This window comes from Pipistrellus hanaki (genome assembly GCF_964339955.1).
Source record: "Pipistrellus hanaki genome assembly, chromosome: 15".
Lineage (NCBI taxonomy): Eukaryota > Metazoa > Chordata > Mammalia > Chiroptera > Vespertilionidae > Pipistrellus > Pipistrellus hanaki.
Window position 1 is genome coordinate 10,990,645 of NC_140517.1, and position 18,879 is coordinate 11,009,523.

At 58.3% G+C, this 18,879-nt stretch overlaps 2 protein-coding genes across 2 annotated transcripts in view; one reads left to right on the forward strand and one right to left on the reverse strand.

Annotated features, from left to right (window-relative positions):
• Positions 1-10,104: 10,104 nt before the first annotated feature.
• On the forward strand, positions 10,105-17,080 carry HSD11B2 (hydroxysteroid 11-beta dehydrogenase 2). The gene is made up of 5 exons (XM_084861056.1): positions 10,105-12,056; positions 15,225-15,437; positions 15,549-15,734; positions 15,853-15,990; positions 16,147-17,080. Exons 1-5 carry the CDS (start codon positions 11,057-11,059, stop codon positions 16,566-16,568), a joined length of 1,959 nt encoding a protein of 652 aa, XP_084717182.1. The 5' UTR covers positions 10,105-11,056; the 3' UTR covers positions 16,569-17,080.
• A 433-nt stretch (positions 17,081-17,513) lies between these two features.
• ATP6V0D1 (ATPase H+ transporting V0 subunit d1) overlaps positions 17,514-18,879 on the reverse strand; it is a 36,817-nt gene continuing 35,451 nt past the window's right edge. Inside the window, exons 5-8 of the mRNA XM_084861136.1 lie at positions 18,660-18,737; positions 18,355-18,531; positions 18,164-18,241; positions 17,514-18,079 (exon numbers count right to left, since the gene is read on the reverse strand). Of these exons, the coding sequence (XP_084717262.1) occupies positions 17,918-18,079; positions 18,164-18,241; positions 18,355-18,531; positions 18,660-18,737 (495 nt within the window). The 3' untranslated portion in view covers positions 17,514-17,917. The remainder of the gene's footprint in view (positions 18,080-18,163; positions 18,242-18,354; positions 18,532-18,659; positions 18,738-18,879) is intronic.

Genomic DNA, 18,879 nt, shown 5'->3' on the forward strand with positions numbered 1-18,879 from the left:
TGCTTCCTGTATGTCCCCTCACCAGGGATTGAACCCACAACCTGGGCAGGTGCCCTGACTGGGAATTGAACCTGCACGGGACAGTGCTCCCACCAGCTGAGCCATAGTGCCCAGGGCTGTCTCTATGCTTTCAAGTCTTGTTTCCAGGACTGATAAACTCAAACTTGATGTGGAAAAAAAATCATTAGTCTGGGGGGGGGGGGGTAATTGGCAGGATAAGGACATATATGTAATACCTTAATCAATAAAGAAAAAATAATAATTCTCAGTTACCACCAACTGTTATTTTCAGAAAATATGTTTTGTCCATTAAGAATGTTTGAGAAGGAATGATTATTTGTCCTTTTTAAAAATATATATTTTTTTATTGATTTTTTTTTTTTTTTTATAGAGAGGAAGGGGGAGGGAAAGAGAGCTAGAAACATCGATGTGAGAGAAACATTGATTGGCTGACTCCTGCACACTCCCTACTGGGTATGTGCTCAGAACCAAGGTACGTGCCCTTGACCAGAATCGAACCTGGGACACTTCAGTCCACAAGCCGATGCTATACCCACTGAACCAAACTGATTAGGACTGTTCTTCTTTTTTTTTATGAATAAATGATTATCATTGCTTGTGCAATGACCTTACATTTTCACACACACACACACACACACACACACACACATCAATAGTCTCAACAATACAAGATGGCTTCTCAACTCTTATCTGAAATAGGAGAACTTAAGGTCAAACAGAGATGGTAACCCAGAAGTCAAGGTGGAGAATAAGCCCGTGTATGCCCCCAGGGAGAGAAGGCCGCAAGAGTCCCAGAGGCAGGCTCTGGGTCCATCTGCCTCCCAGGCACCTCTCCTGAAGGTTCCGTGGGTATCTAGATGCAACACGTCCCTACGTGCCCTCTTTGTCCTCCCCACAAACCTGTTTTTCCCCTTGGGCCCTCCACAGGGCATTACCATCTACCCAGTTTCCTCCTAGTCCTTGCCCATCTAATCCCAACAGTTCCCAGGACCAGGAAGTCCTCCCTCTGAAGCATGGTCTGTGCTCATTCTTTCCACTCCATTCCTGCCTGGAGCACCAGCATCTTCCTTATTATCTCGGCAGCAGCCTCTGGTCTGGTCTCCTTCACATCTACCTGTCTGCTTCCAGGCTTATCATTCTTTCTCTTCATTTGTTAAAGTGCGTGTGATCCCACTTGAACAAATTAAGTCCCCAAAATAGCAGCCCACAAAGATGTCCACATCCTAATATCTGGAACCTATGAATATGTTTCCTTATCCTTATATGGCAAAGGGGACTTTGCAGATATGATTAAGGATCTTGAGAAGCAAGATTATCCACATTCATTCTGAGTGATGCTAAGAGCCCTTATAAGAGGGAGAAGGTCAGAGAGGGAGATGTGCCGATGAAAGCAAAAGTCAGATAAATTTGCCCTCGCTGGTTTGGCTCCGTGGATAGAGTGTCGGCTCACGAACTGAAGGGCCTCAGGTTCAATTCTGGTAAAGGGCATATATCTTGGTTACAGGCTGGATCCAGCACCAGTCAGGGCATGTGCGGGAGGTAACTAGTCGATGTGTCTCTCTCATCGATGTTTCTCTCTCTGTCTCTCTCCCTCCCTTCCAACCTCTCTAAAAATCAATGGAAAAAATATCCTTGGGCGAGGATTAACAACAACAACAAAATAGATAAATTTGAATATACTACACTGCTGGCTTTGAAGATAGAGGAAGAAGGAATGTAGGGGCCTCAAAAGCTGGGAAAGGCAATAAAACATACACTCTCCTAGAGCTTCCAGAAGGAACCCATCTGCTGACGTCTTGACTTTAGCCCAGGGAGGCCCATTTCAAACTCCTGACCTCCAAAACTATAAGTTAATAAATTTGTTTTAAGCCACTGAACTGTGGCGATTTGTTACAGCAGCAACAGAAAACTAGCACAGTAGGTTTCAGATAGGGTTAAGTACACATACATTAACCAATGGAAGCTGTTTCATTTGAAACAAAAAATCCAGTGACAGCTCAGGCCCCCTTGATGTGTATCTGAGTGACTCCAGGTCAGGCTGTCTGAGGACTCCCTGACAGCTTTTTCATTTTATTATTATTTTTAAAAATATATTTTATTGATTTTTTTTTTTTTTACAGAGAGGAAGGGAGAGGGATAAAGAGTTAGAAACATCAGTCAGCTGCCTCCTGCACACCCCCTACTGGGGTTGTGCCTGCAACCAAGGTACATCGAACCCGGGACCAGAATCGAACCCGGAACCCCTCAGTCTGCAGGCCGACGCTCTATCCACTGAGCCAAACCAGTTTTGGCTCAGCAGCTTTTTCATTTTAAATTTGCTTAAGAGATGGGCAGTTTGATGGTATTCTTCTGAGCCTGTCATCATCATATGTTGTGCAATCCAGAACCTGGCACTGCCCAGGGCAGTGGTGGGCAAACCGAGGCTCTCGAGCCACATGCGGCTCTTTGGCCCCTCGGGTGTGGCTCTTCCACAAAAATACCACGGCCTGGGCGAGTCTGTTTTGGAGAAGTGGCGTTAGAAGAAGTTTAAGTTTAAAAAATGTGGCTCTCAAAAGAAATCTCAGTCGCTGTGCTGTTGATATTTGGCTCCTTTGGCTAATGAGTTTGCCGACCACTGGCCCAGGACGTCACTTACTGAGGAAGGCGGCACAGGCCGAGGGTGGAAACCTTCCTAACCAGAACACATCACCTAACCAGCCTTCCGTTTAAGCTAATGCAGGGTTTCCTTTGTCTTCAGACAAAGCCCTGCTCAGCGAGCTCCCGTTCATCTCCTCATCCCTGTGCCCAGTGAGGCTTGTGCAACCGCTGGAACGGGCAGCCTTCATTCACCCCCACCCCCTGGCCTTTCCCACAGGGCTCCCTCACCTGCAGGCCTGTTACAGCCCCTCCCACCGCTTTGTACAGTTTCTTTGAAAATGTGACACATTTTTTCTGGAACAGGAGTCCGTCAGCCTCTGGAGCAGGACTTGTTCCTGCCCATGACCCACAAGGCAGGTCTGCCCAGGGCTCACAGGGAGAGAAGGTGTAATTGGGAGTGCCTATGCACACACACGTGTGAGAAGATCCTAAGCCAGCTTACATGGCTCCGAAAATGCAGAGGACATTCCTGGGCAGGAACCTGTGGCCTGTCCTCGGGGCCGACGCGTACTCAGGCTTCCCGGGACTTGTCGCTGGTCCCAGGGCAGGTCAGTGGTTACCTGTTTCCATCCCAGTTCTGCCAGTCACCAGCTGGGCAAATCCCTTCACTCACACACACACACACACACACACACACACACACACCCGCAAATCTCAGTTTGCTCCTATGTGAAATGGGGGTAACCATAGCTACTGCATAGGGCTGAAGGTGTGGTCAGGCCTACAGACACCCAGAGTATTTCTTCAGTTGGTAGTAGAGACGGATCCACATAATCGAAACCTTATTTGTCTTCCTACCAGGCTCGATGCTATCCATCTCCCCGGCCAATAGAATTAAACGTTCGTGATCAGATTAACCTGCGTGGGACTTGGCCGGCCACGGCTCTCGCTTGCCGAGCCCACTTCATCTGGGTCACGGTACCCTTTCCAGCGGCCCCCGGATGACCCCGCCCATCCACTTGGCGCGTCCCCATGCTCGCTCTTGCCCCAGCGTGCACCGCGGCCTCTGACTGCTCTTTCTGCCCCCACACTGTCAGTCCGTCCTCCTCACAGCTTGTGGCTGTCCTTTTCTTTCTTTTTTTTTTAAGTCGAGCTAGCTGATTCTTTTACTTCCTGCTTACAACTGCTCAGGGACTCTCCCTGCTCCCCCAGGGAGCGGTATTTTTATATGCCATAAAGTCAGACTCGAATCCTCCCCCACGCAACAGCCTGCAAGGCCTCCTTTGCTCCGTGGCTCTGGCTGACCCCTGCAGCGTCTGCACGCCTTCTTCGAAGGACCAGGCTGCCTCCCTACCCGGACCGTCACTCTCTCGGGGAAAGCTGCCTCTGGCCCCCGGAACAGCCATGGCACCAGGGGACGCTGCCTTCTAGTTCCTTCCGTCCAGGCTGCTTGAGCGTGCAGTGATCTGATCAGGGGCTGTCCCTCCCGCCAGCCAGAGAGCCCACGAGGGGAGGAATGATGCGTTTTGTCTAGCTCACCATGGCTTCCCGAGCACAGAGCCTGGAACAGAGTAAGGAAGGGGGAAAGGAAAGAACAAAAAGGGGAGGCGTGTGCTATTTATAGGAATTCTTGTGTGAGGCCCTCGGTACAGTAAACACTACTCCTCGAATTATTTTTGGTGTAGAATGACTTTCCTATATTACCATCCCTTGGTAGTAAATCTGTTTTTTCCATGTCCCTCGTAAAGTTGTGTTTTTTTTTTGTTTTGTTTTTTTTGTTTTTTATTTGCTACATTCAAGACATTTCCCTCCCATTAATTTTTCCTGGTTAAGTGGTTTTTATGACCGCCCTGTGCTTGAAGAACGCACGGCCGCTCGGTGCTTAGAATATTCTCTCGGCCTCCTTGGAGGGAAGGCGCTGGCCGCTTTCCCGCTGTTGACTAAAACCAGCGCCGTGTGGAACACCGTGTCACCCGTCCAGGACTCTCTGGGATCTAGATGAAACCTTTTCTGCGTCTCCAGCTGGGAACAAGGTGTTTGGAAACAGCACCTTATCCAACAGAGCTGCCACGGGGCTGTCCCTTGGAGGCAAATGGAAAAAAAAAGAAAATCATGGCGTGCGGACAGTGTGTTTGCAGAGTCCTGGGGACCAAAGACTTGAAAGCTTGGCTGCCAGTAATTCAGGTTTTATTTCATTTTATGGTTCTTGGACAACCGAAGGCTTGTGTTTGCCACATGTCATGTATCACCTAAGATGCAGCAAGGGCGGAGAGAGGCATTCTGGGCCGGTGAGGCCAACGCTGCCCTTTTTTGCAAATGACCTCCACCCGGCCCTGCACAGGCTCCTGCCCGAGGGGTGTTTTGCTCACTTCTAAGGGGAAGGGTACTTTCGTGCATCAAAGCTATTGGCTGTTCCCACTTTATCTCAAAAATGCACAGGGCTGAGATACCTGCATTTTTTTTTTTTTCCTTGCATGCTTTAAAGCAAATTATATGCGGGAACTTCTCAGACCTGCTCCCTGTGGAATTTCCTTTGTTCCCAGCTCCGAGACCTTATGTAACCTGACACAATTATCTGAAAAGGCTCGCAACCCAAAAGGGCAGTGCTCTGAGCTGGGAACGGAGGCCGGAGCTGGGAAAGCAAAGCTCTCCGCTGTCTGGGGACTGGGTCAGACTTTCACGACGACAATGGCCAATTCACGTCCCAAAGGAAAAAAGGCGAGGCCCCTGGCGCTGTGACCCTGGGCACACTTGCTTCATCTCTCTGAACAAGGAACCTCTTAACGAGGTGTTGGAGGGACATGACAAAGCCCTCAGCCTGGCTGGCGGTTAAAAATATTTCGATAACCACCTTGAACAACTGGCCCATTTCGGGGGGGGGGGGGGGGCAGTCACCCCTTCCAACTGCCTCAAAATTCAACCCATTCGGAGAGCCAGAGTCTTAGGCCGGCAGTTAGTGCTGCACATGGCTGTACGTGTGGGGGGTCTGGAATCCACATTCTCACAAGTGGTTGGTCCAGGTGATTCTGACTCAATCCACAGCCCGGGACACCCCGTCTCTTTCTCCCCCCTCACCCCCCCCACCCCCACCCCCCACCCCTGGAGCCTAGAAGCTTCTTTCTCTCCTTTTGTTTTCATTTTAGAGATCCCAGGCCTGCTCACTATTACATCTCCGTATCCAGGGACCTCCAAGGAGAACAGGCACCACTCATAGGTGGCTGGCTTTTCAAGGAATTTGCTGGAGAAAATGTTAGGCCAGGCTGTGAACAACAACAACAAAAAAACCCTTCCATCTGGTTTCAGTTTATTTAAAAAAAAAAAAAAAAACATACACACACACACACACATACAGGCCTCCCCACCAGCAATCAGAAAACAGCCACAGCTTCCCTGGGCCTGGTATTAGCCACCAGGGGTGGGGCTGACTTATGGATATGCAAATACATCACACCAGGCAGCCAACAGCAACTAATTTTTGTATCTTTGGCAGTTGTCCTGCCGAGAAAGGGCCTGGGTTGGGGGGGTGAGAGAAGCTGTAAGGAAGCACGTTTTGGAATCGGTGTGAACCACTAGCCTTCATTCCACCAATCTCCACAAACTGGGAGGCATGTTTCTAACCCAGAAGCACATTTTAGAAGGCTGGTGGGCTTTTACCGGGGCACTGCCCGCCGCTGCTGCGCAATGCCAACCTCTCGGGCTGAAGGCCAGGGCGTCGCGGGGCCTGTGGGTAGGGACCCAGCGTCTGGAGGGCCGGGTGGCGCGCGGCGTGCCCTTTAACCTCTCGGCGTTTGTTTTCCTCTTCCCAGGAAGGGGATTTCCAGGTGCGCAGCCCGGAGGGGAGCCTTGGAGAACGCGGAGGGTGCTCAGTTCATGCCCAGGGCACGAGGAGGTGAGTCAGCCCGCTCCCAGGCTCCCGGGCCATGTGAGCGATGTGCCGGTACCTGCTCCCCAGGGATGATGTGAGAGCAGCGTAAGTAAATATGCGAGCTGGACACAAGGACTGGCACACAGCGAGCACAGGCGGTATAACCGGGGATTATGAGGAGCTCAGAGCCACGCGGCGAGATCCAAGCAGGCGGGTGAGTCAGCCAAGCTCTCCCTGCGAACGCTCCCAGCCGAGGCTTGCCTCTCCCTGGGGCCGGTCCAGGACACCCTTTGGGACACTTGATCTTGGTGCTTCCCAACGTGAGGGCCCTCAGATCCAGACACCTGCCTTCCGTTCTGGAGGCAAAGTAAGAATTCAGAGGAGGGCACCCGACGCTGTGACAACACAAGGGATGCGCCTGCGTCTCACTCTCCCCTCTCCCCGGGCAACCAACCGAAGGGCCTGGTTTCTCCGGGCGCACAGCCTCGATGGGCCACCTGGGAAAACAGGGAGAGGGTTCGGTTCCTGCCCGGGGCCCGAGGAGCCCCAGGCCGGGTGAGTGATGAGCTTGGAACCCAGGCTTCCAGCTGCCTCTGGGCAGGACCCTTTCAGGCCTGCAAGCACCTCGGGCTCCGTTCGTCCCAGACAGACCTTGCTTCTGTCCCCTCGTCTGCGCGCAGCGACAGGACTCCCAGCCTCCACTGCTCCCCCGTCCCCAAATCCATTCCCTGGCCAATGGGAACAGGGGTCTCAGGTGCTCAAGACCATCACCAGTTCTTTCCCTCCTCATGAAGTGTAGGAGGCCCTGCAAACCCGGCCCTGCTCTAACACAGTCCTCAGGAGCCTGGACTCCGGACTCCGGGGCACCTGAACTTGGATCTTGCCGTTGGTCCAAGACTCAAACTCAAGTGCACCTGAGCTGGAGACCTTGAGCAATTTTCTTAGCCTCAGGGAGCCTCAGACCCGTTGAAAGTAACATTGTGATTTAATGCCACCTACTACAGAGGGCTTTGCACCCAAGCCAGGGCTGGGACCGAGCAGGAGGTTTGCGGCCAGTGCCTGGAATGCAGAGTAAGGGTAATTGGGGAGGGAAGGGAGGGGAGGGGAGAGAGGGGAAGGCTGTCAGGACTAGGGGAGAGGATGAGACCATCTTCGGGCATGCTGAGCTGAGGGGCCTATGGGTATGCAAGGGAGGCCTCTGGGGGCAGCTGGGCTTCGGGCCTGGAGTCAAGAGTGAGGAGGCCTTGGCCGGAGAGGCGTGTGGGAGTCACCAGCATGTGAGTGGGAAGATGAGCTCATGCTGCGGGAGGGGTCCCCACGGCCAGAGGTTCACCCAGAGAAAGAGAAGCTCCAGAAGGGGAGTCAGAGAGATGGGGGTGGGGTGGGGGGCGCCCAAGGGAGAAAGGGGCTGGGGCATGAGGACTGGCCACGGGGCAGAGGCTTCAAGGAAGCCAAGTTAAACTGAAAGCAGAGATGTGTCGAGGGTGTTTGGGGACTAAAATGGCACTCACCGGTGACCTTTGGTGAGGTCAGCTGACTCGGAGCTAGGCTGGGGGAGGAGAGAAGGGGATGGGGATTGCAGGCAGTTTTAGAGAAATGTGGCTGAGAAGGGGGGAGGGGTGTGTGTGAGAACCATGCTTGAGGAAAGGGATAGAGGACTGAAGTGAAAGAAGTTCTTTTTTAAAAAATTCTCACCCGAGGATATTTTTCCATTGATTTTTAGAGAGTTCAGAAGGCGGGGGGGGGGGGGGGGGGGGGGGGCGGAGGGGAGAGAGAGAGAAACATTGATGGGAGAGAGACATGACTGTTGCTTCCCACATGCACCCTGACCTGGACAAGGGATCTAGCCTGCAACCTAGGTACATGCCCTTGACCAGGAATCGAACCTGTCTAACCATCTAGCCAAACTGGCCAGGATGAAAGAAATCCTTTACTGTAGTTGGTTACCAGTGGGAGAGGCCAGAGCCCTGTGCGTGCTGCTGGGCAGGGCGAGCAGTCAGTGCTTACACCCCTGGTGCCGCACAGGGCCTGGCACTCAGTGGGAACTCAGTGAGAGACGCTGCCCTTGGGGATGAGGCTCAGAACCAGGTGCAGAGCCTGGCCAGTGGGGCCCCTCTGCATTATGCCAGGAGGGGAGGGTGATGGGGTGCCAGGGGTGAGCAGAGCACAGGGCACGGCCTTCCCGGGGCTCTGCTGCCTCCTCCAAGCTGGCCAGAGGGAGTGTCTAACTCCAGGAGCCCTGCTGTGTAAGCAGCAGACAGAGCCTGAGCTCTGACAACTGCCACCCGGCACCCCACACCCGGCACTTTGGTTCCCCATCCTCAGATCCAGCTGTCACCTTCCCTCTATCCCCGTCAGGGCCACGCCCTCCCCCAAGGCCAGCAGATGGTGCCAGTGAGCTGCTGGATTCAGCTGGAGCCAACTGGAGCCAGCCCCGGGCCCCCCATCCACTCTGTGGCCCTCCAGAGCCTGGGGCATGCTAAGCGTTCGGCTCACGGGGTTTCTGACCGAGGGGGGCGGGGGGGAGGGCAGGACTAGGAATGAAGGGGGGCTGAGGGCTGCCGGCTGAGGGGTGGAGTGGCTCAGGGGCTCTTTGCCTTCCTGTTGCCCTTCATTCCTCTGCCCCTGCCAGGCGCTGCCTTATCTGCTGGGGCTCCTGCCCCCTTCCCTTCTCTTCCCTGGAGGCCCCTGCCAACCCAGACTCCTGGCTCTGGCAGAGGCTGGTTCTCTGCCCTTGGGCAGGCACAACCTGGCACCGGTCCTCAGACAGGGCTGGGCCAGCCACTCCCAGCCATGACTGCCCAGAACACCTTCATTCTGCTTCTAGAACATCTCCACCTGATGAGGGCTGAGGGGTCAGCTTACCCCGAGGAGGTCCCAGGGGGCTGAAGCATAAATCCTGGGAAGGAGGCATGGCTCCTGGCTTAGGAAGCGGGAGGAAGTATGTCAAAGGGGCACATATATATGTAACACATGTGGCGGATCGTCTAGTCCCACAAGATTAATAGTTCTAAGGCGGCAGTGTCCCAGAAGCTGAGCCAGAAACACCCCCTCCCCGTCCTAGTCTGGCCGATTTCTACTTTCCAGTGACAGACAACCCCCCACACCCCCTCTCAGCAGGTCCCTCCCCGCTTCCAGGCTTCCCAGCGAGTCAGGATCTTCCCCGGTTCCTTCCCAGGACGGCAGCGTAGGGTCCTGTTTCCCAGTCTCTGTTCATCTTGCTTTCCCACTTCCACCTCCGCACCCGTCACCTCCTGCTCTTGGCAAATGCTGGTGCTACTTATGATGTGGCCTCGACCTCGAAGGTGGCCTGGGGTCCGCCTCAGCCTCTCCTCCGTTCCCTCTCTCCAGCCCTAAAGGGAAGCCTTGACTGGACTGAAGCTGAAGAGATGCAGCAGGCTCAGTAGGGTGACTAGAACTGGGATGTGCACATGTGTGTGTGTGTGTGTGTGTGTGTGTGTGTAAGGGAGGGGGTGTGGCCCACCAATCCAGGTGTACAGCTCAGATCAGGGAGCCAGGCCAAGGGTGCTGTGCCTACCTCTGGGTCTGGGCCATAGATTCAGGGTAACAAGTCAGCAGGTTTTGGGCGGGGGAGGGGGGCTTGGGGGGGAGGGGGGAGGGGTAGGAATGTTTCCCTGAGTTTCCAAAGGATGATCCAGACCAAGGAAGGGTTACTGGAAACACACACAGTATATACAAATGTTCTCACAGACACAGAGTCAGGGCACAGGGAGAGATAGTCCATATGTGCACAGACAAGCCATGGAGCCCATGAACTTGAGTGTATGTAAATACAGGCACACCAGAAGGTCATGTCCCCAAGGTCAGACACCACACCTTCTCCAAGCAAGTCCTGCCGTACGGGGCCGGGGCTGCTCTGCCATCTGCTCTTAGAGGAGACACAGGTGGGGGCACAGGACTGCTCTGGGCAGGAAACTGATCCTCTGTCCAAAGCCTGCCCTGCTGCCTTAAGTGGCTCTGGCTCCCAGCCCCTCACCGGGATTCCCCCGGCCCACCAGGGCTCACACCTGGGTGGCAGAAAAGGCTTTGGAGGAGGCATACCCTGGCACAGCCTGACCACCTAAAATGTAGACTGGGCAACAGAGTAAGGGGGGTCCACGACCTTCCAGGACCCGGTGTGGGCATGGAGGAGACACCGGGCAAGCCCAGAAGCCCGCAGGAGGCAGCGAGCCCCTCTGCCACGGGCTGCACCTACTGCTTCAGCAGAGGGCCTGGCAGCCAGGTACTGGCACCAGCTCATGCCTGGCAGAGCCCTGGCATGGATGCCAAACACAAGGTGCCAGACCCGGGGGTGGGCAGGGTGGGGGGCCGCCAGGCCACACACAAACACAAACCTGCACCCGCACAGGAAGGGAAATGCACCCACATTCACACCACGTATCTTAGCCCCTGGGGAACCATGGGAACAGCAGGCATCACCCCTCCCTGACTCCCCACGTGTCCCCATGGGCCTGGGGTAGGAGGGTGGGCTGGAGGTGACGGGAGGCCTGTGACTCCCACTCTTCCCCCCCGCCCTGGCCCACCAGCACCCCCTCCCGTGGAGACAGACGTGTGTGGCTGGGGGAGGTGGAGATGGCACATCCCCAGGGCTGGGAGGGGGGAGGCAGGGCAAGGGCTCCCGAGAACCGGGCGGTTATCCTGCTTTCCCCAGCCCCCGCCCCAAGCCGGCTGTGTGGCCGCGAGCAGCTTAGGAGCGAGTGCGCGTCAGGGCGTGCGGATGGCCCGGGGCCGCGGCGGGGAGCGCGGCGTGTGCCGCCGGCGGGGCGGAGGCGGAGGCAGCGGCGGGCGGGCTCCCCGTGGTGCTGCGGCCCCGGCGGCGGCGCCTGGGAGGGAGGCTGTGCGTGTCCTCAGGTCCCAAGCAAGTGTGCGCCGGCCGTGCTCACCCGGGAGCCGCGGCTCCGGGCCGGGGAGCGCGCGTGGGGCGCGGGCGGGAGCGGCTGCGGACCCCGGGGCTGGCGGGGCGGCCGCTCCGGGACCCGGCCCGCGGCGCGGCGTCTCCTTCTCCGGCGGCAACTTTGGGACTTTGTTCCGGCTTCTTCGAAAGCAGCCCCGGCCGCGGGGGCGGGGGCACCTGCCCGGCGCGGGGCGCCAGGAGGATGGGGAGGCCCCGCCCCCGCCCCGCCCCGCCCTCTCCCCGCCCCTGGGGCTCTTTATATGCTCGGCCCGAGGGCGAACCGAGAAGGCGCGTATTCCTCCCGAGCTCGGTTTTCTGCTGCACCCGCACTCCTAGCCCCGGCCCCGAGTTCCTACCACCCTCGACCCCCCCGGCTCAGCCGCCCTCCGGCCCGCCCAGCCCGGCCCGCAGCGATGGAGCGCTGGCCTTGGCCGTCGGGCGGCGCCTGGCTGCTCGTGGCAGCCCGGGCGCTGCTGCAGCTGCTGCGCGCGGACCTGCGCCTGGGCCGCCCGCTGCTGGCGGCGCTGGCGCTGTTGGCCGCGCTCGACTGGCTGTGCCAGCGCCTGCTGCCCCCGCCGGCTGCCCTCGCCGTGCTGGCCGCGGCCGGCTGGATCGCATTGTCCTGCCTGGCGCGCCCGCCGCGCCTGCCCGTGGCCACTCGCGCGGTGCTCATCACCGGTGAGTGCGCGGGGCGCGGGGATCCCAGGCTCTAGGGCGGGACCGGACACCCAGGGGGCTCCCGTGGGCACGCCAAGGCGAGGAGGGCACCCAGCGCAGGAGCAGGAGAGTCCCCTTCCTCCCCCGGGTGCAGGGAGCGAACCGAGTAGGAAGCAAAGCACCTCCTGAAGTCTTGGCTCACTACCTGCAGCTGCGGGTGTGTTGGAGCGAGAACGAGGCAGGGAGTGGGCAGGTGCGCTGGGGAAACTGATGGCTGAGAAAGAGTCTCCTGGAGTTTGGGGTTTGTGCTTTGCCCCTCCCCAAGAGAGCAGCCTCTGAGGGGCTTACGTGGACGGTCCTTCCTTGAGCTCTGCCTACCATCCCCACGTGGGATGCCGCGTCTCTTCCCTGAGGCCAGAGAGAGGCTCTCACGTGGGCCGTTGGGACCCTCACCCCTGACTGGGCTGGTGCCCTTGGAATCCAGAAAAGCTTGGGGTCATCATGAGAAACAGCTGGGCATTCAGGCGCCTCTCAGGTCCAGCTGGCCACCCTCAAACTCCTGTGAGTCTCTCGTCTGCACCCCAACCCTCATTCCTCCGGGTCCTTTGTGCCCAGGCACGAGGCCTTGGGGAGTTGGGCTCAGGTGCCTTTTGCTGCCTGGCTGAGCTCCCTTTGTCTGGAGCTGGGAATAAATCTGTCACCAGATCGAGGGAAGGGAGAGGGGGGCTGAGGCCCAGCGGGAAGTGAGGAGGTGGGGAAAGGCCAGGTGGCACTGGCTCCATGGTATGGGGAGGAGGGCAGCTTAGTCTCTCCCCTACTCCCATGGCTTCGGACAGGTGCTCAGGGCTCTGCCTCTACTTTGGACATGGGTCAGGGGGCAGCCACCAGACTGGCTTCTGAGACCTCAGTCCAGTAGAGGGCCCTGCATGACCAGATGGCGCTTGGAGAACTTCTCAGAGGAGGCCATCCTTGAGCGGGGCCTCCGAGGATGGGTGGAGATAGGCGGAGTAAGGAGGTGCTTTGTAGGAGACAAAGGGTGTGGGACAAAGGCTTTCGGCAGGAATGAGCATGGTCTGGACAGGGGACAATCCATCATCAGCTTGGCTGCTGGATGTGGTGGGATATGGGCTTGTTTCCTCAGGTGGGGCCTTGCATGCTCTGTGCTGAGATGGGGTGAGGGTGCACGAGGACTTGGGGCTTCAAGCAAAGAGAGTGGGGAGACAGAGCAGGGCTCGGGCCGGATGGGGGGAGACCTGAGTTTAGGGTGCAGTGTAAAGACTTAGGGGATCCTACTTTCAGTTGTTTGGAGAAGATGAGACCCTCCTAGTATGAAGTAGGGCCCGGATTGTGATCTGCCCCCAGAGACGGGCCAGCTCCCCTCCTGCCTTCTAATCTTTGTGCTGTCTCAACAGAACGCAGCCTGTCTGCAAGTACTGGGTCTTTCCTGAGGTCTCACCTCAGGCTTTGCTCACTTCTAGCCTTGAGTCTGAGAGGCAGGTGTGAGAGGAATGCGTTCTGTGACTTGGGATCCCCCCTCTGGTTGCAGAGCCCCACAATGGGGGAGTGGGGGAGGATTGCCCATCCCTCCCATTTAAGAGTCAGATATAAGCCTCCAGGTTTCCCAATGCCCCCAAAACTCTGGAGGTCCTTCCTCTCCTTACTGTGAGGTCCGTATGGGGCCAGGTCCTGCCCCACCTGCCAGAGCTGCCACCTACCCCTCCCTGAGAACCACTGGCCAAGGCTACTGAGCAGCTCAGCCCTGCGGCCAGGGTTAGGGCTGAGGGGCTGGGTACCTGGAGTGCACGTCTGTGCACAGATGTGTGGCAGGGGTCTCCTGGGAGTGAGCCAAGGTGCTGCTCACAGCTCACTGCAGGTAGGTTGAAGGTTGAAGGTATGTACAGGAATGTGGGTGCAGGTGAGTAAGACGGGGTGCAAGGTGTCATTAACTGTGCTGGGAGGCCCCGTTTTCTTGGGAAGGGCCTGTCTGCTCTGGGGTGGGGTTGGGGTGGGGTGTTGCCTGCCCCAGCTAGACTTGCCCAGGAAGGACCCCTCCTCCCGCCCTGTCCCCAGCCTGGACTGGCTGGCAGGCCCCCAGCCACACAAAGCCCAGCTCAAAGCCCCCTGCCCAGCTGTGCCGTCTGCCTCGTGGCAGGGAGGGGGTGCAGAGCCGTCCTGAAACAGGAAAGCAGAGCAGCTTTGCAGCTTCTGCTCAGGGGGGAGGCCAGCAAGGAACCTGGATGGGGATGGGAACCATCAAGGAAGCAGGGGCTTATCGGACTGCCATGCACCGCCATGCCTGCTCTGCCTGGCGGTTTCTCTCTGCATACCAAAGGCAGGAGTTATGTCTCCGGGAGTGGTAACTGACCTCAGGTCACACTCGGTGGGCTTGGGAAGGGATTAGAGTGCAGGTCTGTTCTCTCCATCCATCACTGTCCCTGCCCTGGGGGCAAGTGGTCTGGAGCTCAGGGAATGCCGCTCTGTTGCCACTGATTGAAATTCCAAAGGTGGGGGACTGGGGAAGGTGGGGATGGGCCTCCCGCTGGCCTGGAACAACAGTAGGGGGTGTTGAGGTTGGGGAGGCAGGTTGGGCAGAGCCTGGAAGATGGGGCCGAGGGCTTGGGCTCCATCCCGCTCACTGTGGGAGCCTTGGGAAGGTTTTTGCAGCCGAGTTCTATTGTCATTTTTGGAAAGATCTTTCTGGCTGCTTAGGGATTAAGATGGGACAGGACTGAAGAGGGGGCTGCTTCGGCGTCCAGGTGGGAGGAAGGAGCCTGGGCAAGGGCAGCCAGAACGAAAGGGAGGCTGTGCAGTAACACTGACCATTTGAGCAGAAACTTGGTATCAAGCAGGCAGGACACGAGGGCTGGGACTGGGTCTCGGGCTGACCTGGAATAGAGTCCTTCACTCTTACTGGCTGAGTGACTTTGGGAAGCAACTTAGCAATACTAGGCCTCAGTTTCCTCATCTGTAAAGTGGGGCTCAAGCCATGATGGATGGGGTTGCTATGGGGAGTCAGGGAGATGACAGCTAGGAAAGAGTTGATGCTCAAAGGGCCTGAGAGGAGGGAGGGCTGCTGGTAGGTTGGGTGTTGGGCCTGGGTCCCATCTGGTTCCTGGTGATCCTGGGGCTGTCTCAGGCCGGAGCAGCCACAGTGGGAGTTCACTGGCTGCCCCGCCCTGCCCTGGCCAGGCTGTGACTCTGGTTTTGGCATGGAGGCGGCCAAGAAGCTAGATGCCATGGGCTTCAAGGTGCTGGCCACCGTGTTGGACTTGGAAAGCCCCGGCGCCCTGGAGCTGCGTGCCTGCTGTTCCCCTCACCTAAGGCTGCTGCAGATGGACCTGACCAAGCCAGGTGACATCAGCCGCGCCCTGGAGTTCACCAAGGCCCATACCACCAGCACAGGTCAGCGGGCACAGCTCCCGGAGAAGGGTGGCAGGGTGGACATGAAAGGGGGTGGGGATTGTAGGTTTATTGCTGGGCTGACTCATTTCCCTCCCTGCTCCATGCCCTCAGGCTTGTGGGGCCTGGTCAACAACGCAGGCCTCAACGACATAGTGGCCGACGCGGAGCTGTCTCCGTTGGCCACGTTCCGCAGGTGCATGGAGGTGAACTTCTTTGGCACCCTGCAGCTCACCAAGGGCCTCTTGCCCCTTTTGCGCCGCTCCAGGGGTCGTATTGTGACCGTGGGCAGCCCGGCAGGTGAGTGCATTCCCACGTAGCAGCAAAAAAAAGGAGCCCCTCCATGGGGAGGGATGTGGGAGCCACCAGCCCAGGCTGAGCTGCCCACCCCCAACCCATCCCCCCAATCCATCCCCAGGAGACATGCCCTATCCATGCTTGGGGGCCTATGGGACCTCCAAAGCAGCCGTGGTGCTGCTCATGGACACGTTCAACTGTGAACTGCTGCCCTGGGGGGTCAAGGTCAGCGTCATCCAGCCTGGCTGCTTCAAGACAGGTGAGGGTCAAGGTTGGGGGGCAGGTCACAGCCTGGGGCTGGAAAACAGGGGTGACTGTGGGGGCAGGGATTGGAATGAGCGTGGCTTTGGCCGGAAGTGGGCTGCTGATGAGTTGGCTTTCCTAGCTGACCCCTCACTTACCACCTTTTCTCCAGAGTCGGTGAAGAACGTGAGCAACTGGGAGCGGCGCAAACGGCTGCTGCTGAGCAGCCTGTCCCAAGAGCTGCTGCAGGCCTACGGCGAGGACTACATCGAGCATGCACACGGGCAGTTCCTGAATTCGCTGAGCCTGGCACTGCCCGACCTCAACCCGGTGGTAGATGCCATCGTTGATGCCCTGCTGGCAGCTCAGCCGCAAAGCCGCTACTACCCGGGCCGCGGCGTGGGACTCATGTACTTCATCCACCACTACCTGCCCGAGGACCTGCGGCGCCGCTTCCTGCAAGCCTTCTTCATCCGCCCCGCTCTGCCAAGCGCACTGCGGCCTGGCCAGCCTGACTCTGCCCCCACCGAGGATGCCGCCCAGGCCCCAGACCCAGACCCAAACCCAGGCCCGTCCCCCACTGCGGCCCAATGAGCAGTGTGCGTCTCTGGTCTCGGCAAGTCCAGCAGAGGATGTCCCACGAGTCCTGGGGCCTCCCTTGGGCTTTGTGACCCGAGTCTGTCCTAGAGCCTGGCCCCACCCACTGCCGATACCCCAGGTCAGGCCTGGTGAGGCTGCGGCTTCCCAGTGAACCTCTGGTCCCCTCTACTGCTTCATGAGCCCAAACGGGGGGCACACGGCTCCCCCTGCAGCTGGGAGAACCCAGCTGGATGGGGAGTTCAGTGCGAGACGTAGCTGTAGCCTTTGACAGGTTCCCGTAGTCAGTGCCTCTGCAAGCCAAGTGACAGGGTAGGCTGGGGCCCCCTCAGGTTCTTTCTCAGCACTAGCGCCTCAGTGCTGCGATTCAAAGGGTAAATCCCAACTCTTTCTTGACTGGCTCAAGAATTAGGGCCCTGACCACCCACCCCAAGCCCCCAAGCACAGGGAGGCTGCACATCCCACTTGCCTGGTTGCCATTTTTAAATAAATGTCTATTTCTCCTAGAATGGGGGAGGCCCTGTGTGTGGAGGGATGACAGGCTGTGTGACACACTGAGAACTGCCTGGGGCTCAGCATGGGGGACGAGGCTCTGGGTACAGACGCTGGTTCTCACCTTCCTCCTTCACTGACCTGGACAGATCCTTTATCCATTGGTTTGAGTTTCCTCCTCTGAAATGGGGGTGATAACCTTGACCTGAGGAATGGGGGAGCTCCATGAAGCCAATAGGGAAGCCTGGGGGCCCTCCAGGGCCAGGACCCAGGCCTCCGACAGACGACGGAGCTCTCCCCCAGGGGCGCCCCCGCCCTGAGGAATCTCCATAGAGGGCCAGCCTGGGACTACCTCTGCCAGCGGCTGCGGGAGGCAGAAGGCTAGGCAGGCAGGGTGGGCTCAGGAATGTGAACCCAAGAGGAGCTGGGAGCCCCAGAGGAGACAGTGGACACGGCTTAGGGCAGTTTATTGTTCAGAGGGGCGGGGCTGAGGGAGAGGGACGCACAGCTGCTTCCCCCACACCCTAAGGACACACACACACACACATACACACACAGTCTCCCCTGGGCCATGGTTCTGGGGTGCTACGAGGGGTTCTCATTCTGGAGGGGCACGAAAGTGGCCACATGCTGCTTAGACACGTGGGTGGCTGTAAACAGGGCTTGATCTGGAGGGGAACTTGGTCTATCTTGGTCAGGGAGGCAGGTACCCAGGCCCGAGAGCAGTCTCAGGAGATGAGGGGAGCTGGGCAGCTGCTAGGACAAGATGCGGTACCCCCAGGGCCGGCAGGCGAGCGTGGCCTTGGTCACATCACACAGACACGCGCACCCCCGGGGAGCCCTGGGCCAGGGCATCAGAAGATGGGGATGTAGTTGTCGATCTTGGCGCGGTGGCGCTGGGCAATGCACTCGGCGATCCACACGATGTTGCGACACTCCTGCTCCTTGAGCTTCACGAAGGCATAGAAGACGCCGAAGTGGAACTGGTTGAGGAAGGCCAGCTTGTTCAGCTTCACCTGCGGACAGAGGCAGGCGGTCATGACCAGAGGCAGGCCGGGGGCCGCCACACCCTCCCTGTGACGGGCGGGCCTGGCACCCACCTCATGCTCGAAGAAGCGGTCCTCCAGGGTCTTGTCTCCAGGGTTGCTGCCTGCACCCTCAAAAAGCAGCTTGTACTCCTGGCCCAGGAGAGCGGTGGGAAGCGAGAGCATGAGGGCACTGGTGGGGGGTGGGGGGGTGGGGTGCGAGTGTCACTATGCCCGCCCCCTGGTCCCGCAGCCAGGGCACTCACCGGATAGTAGTCGGCCACGTTCTTAACCTGCTCGTAGTCGTCAGCCCGAGCCAGCTGCGCTAGGCCCTCCGGGTAGAGCCGCCCACAGTGCGGAAAGAGCTTGGCACGGTCCTCCTTGGACAGCTCCGTGCCGAAGGAATTGATGGTGATAATGAAGGCGCGGCGGTCTGCTTCAAACTGGGGCCAGAGCAGAGGCGAGGGGGGGGGGGGGGGGGAGGACCGCAGTAGCCGGTCAGTGGGCAGGGCTTCCCGGAGGCCTGCCTTTCCCAGGGGCCCGGCGGGAGGGAGGGAGGGAGGGAGCTTACCTCCAGGATGGGGCACATGGCATCGGCCGTGGTCCCGCCCAGCAGGGTGCAGAACTTGTAGAAGGACTCCAGGTAGGCCTGCACAGAGCATGGGGCGTGTGCAGCTCAAGCAGGGAGACCAGGGGGCGGGGGGCTTCCCAGGCCCCTTACTCATAGTTCGCGCTTCCCTCCCCAGTCCTGGGACTGTCCATGGCAGCCCCACATCAGAGCCCTGTAAGAG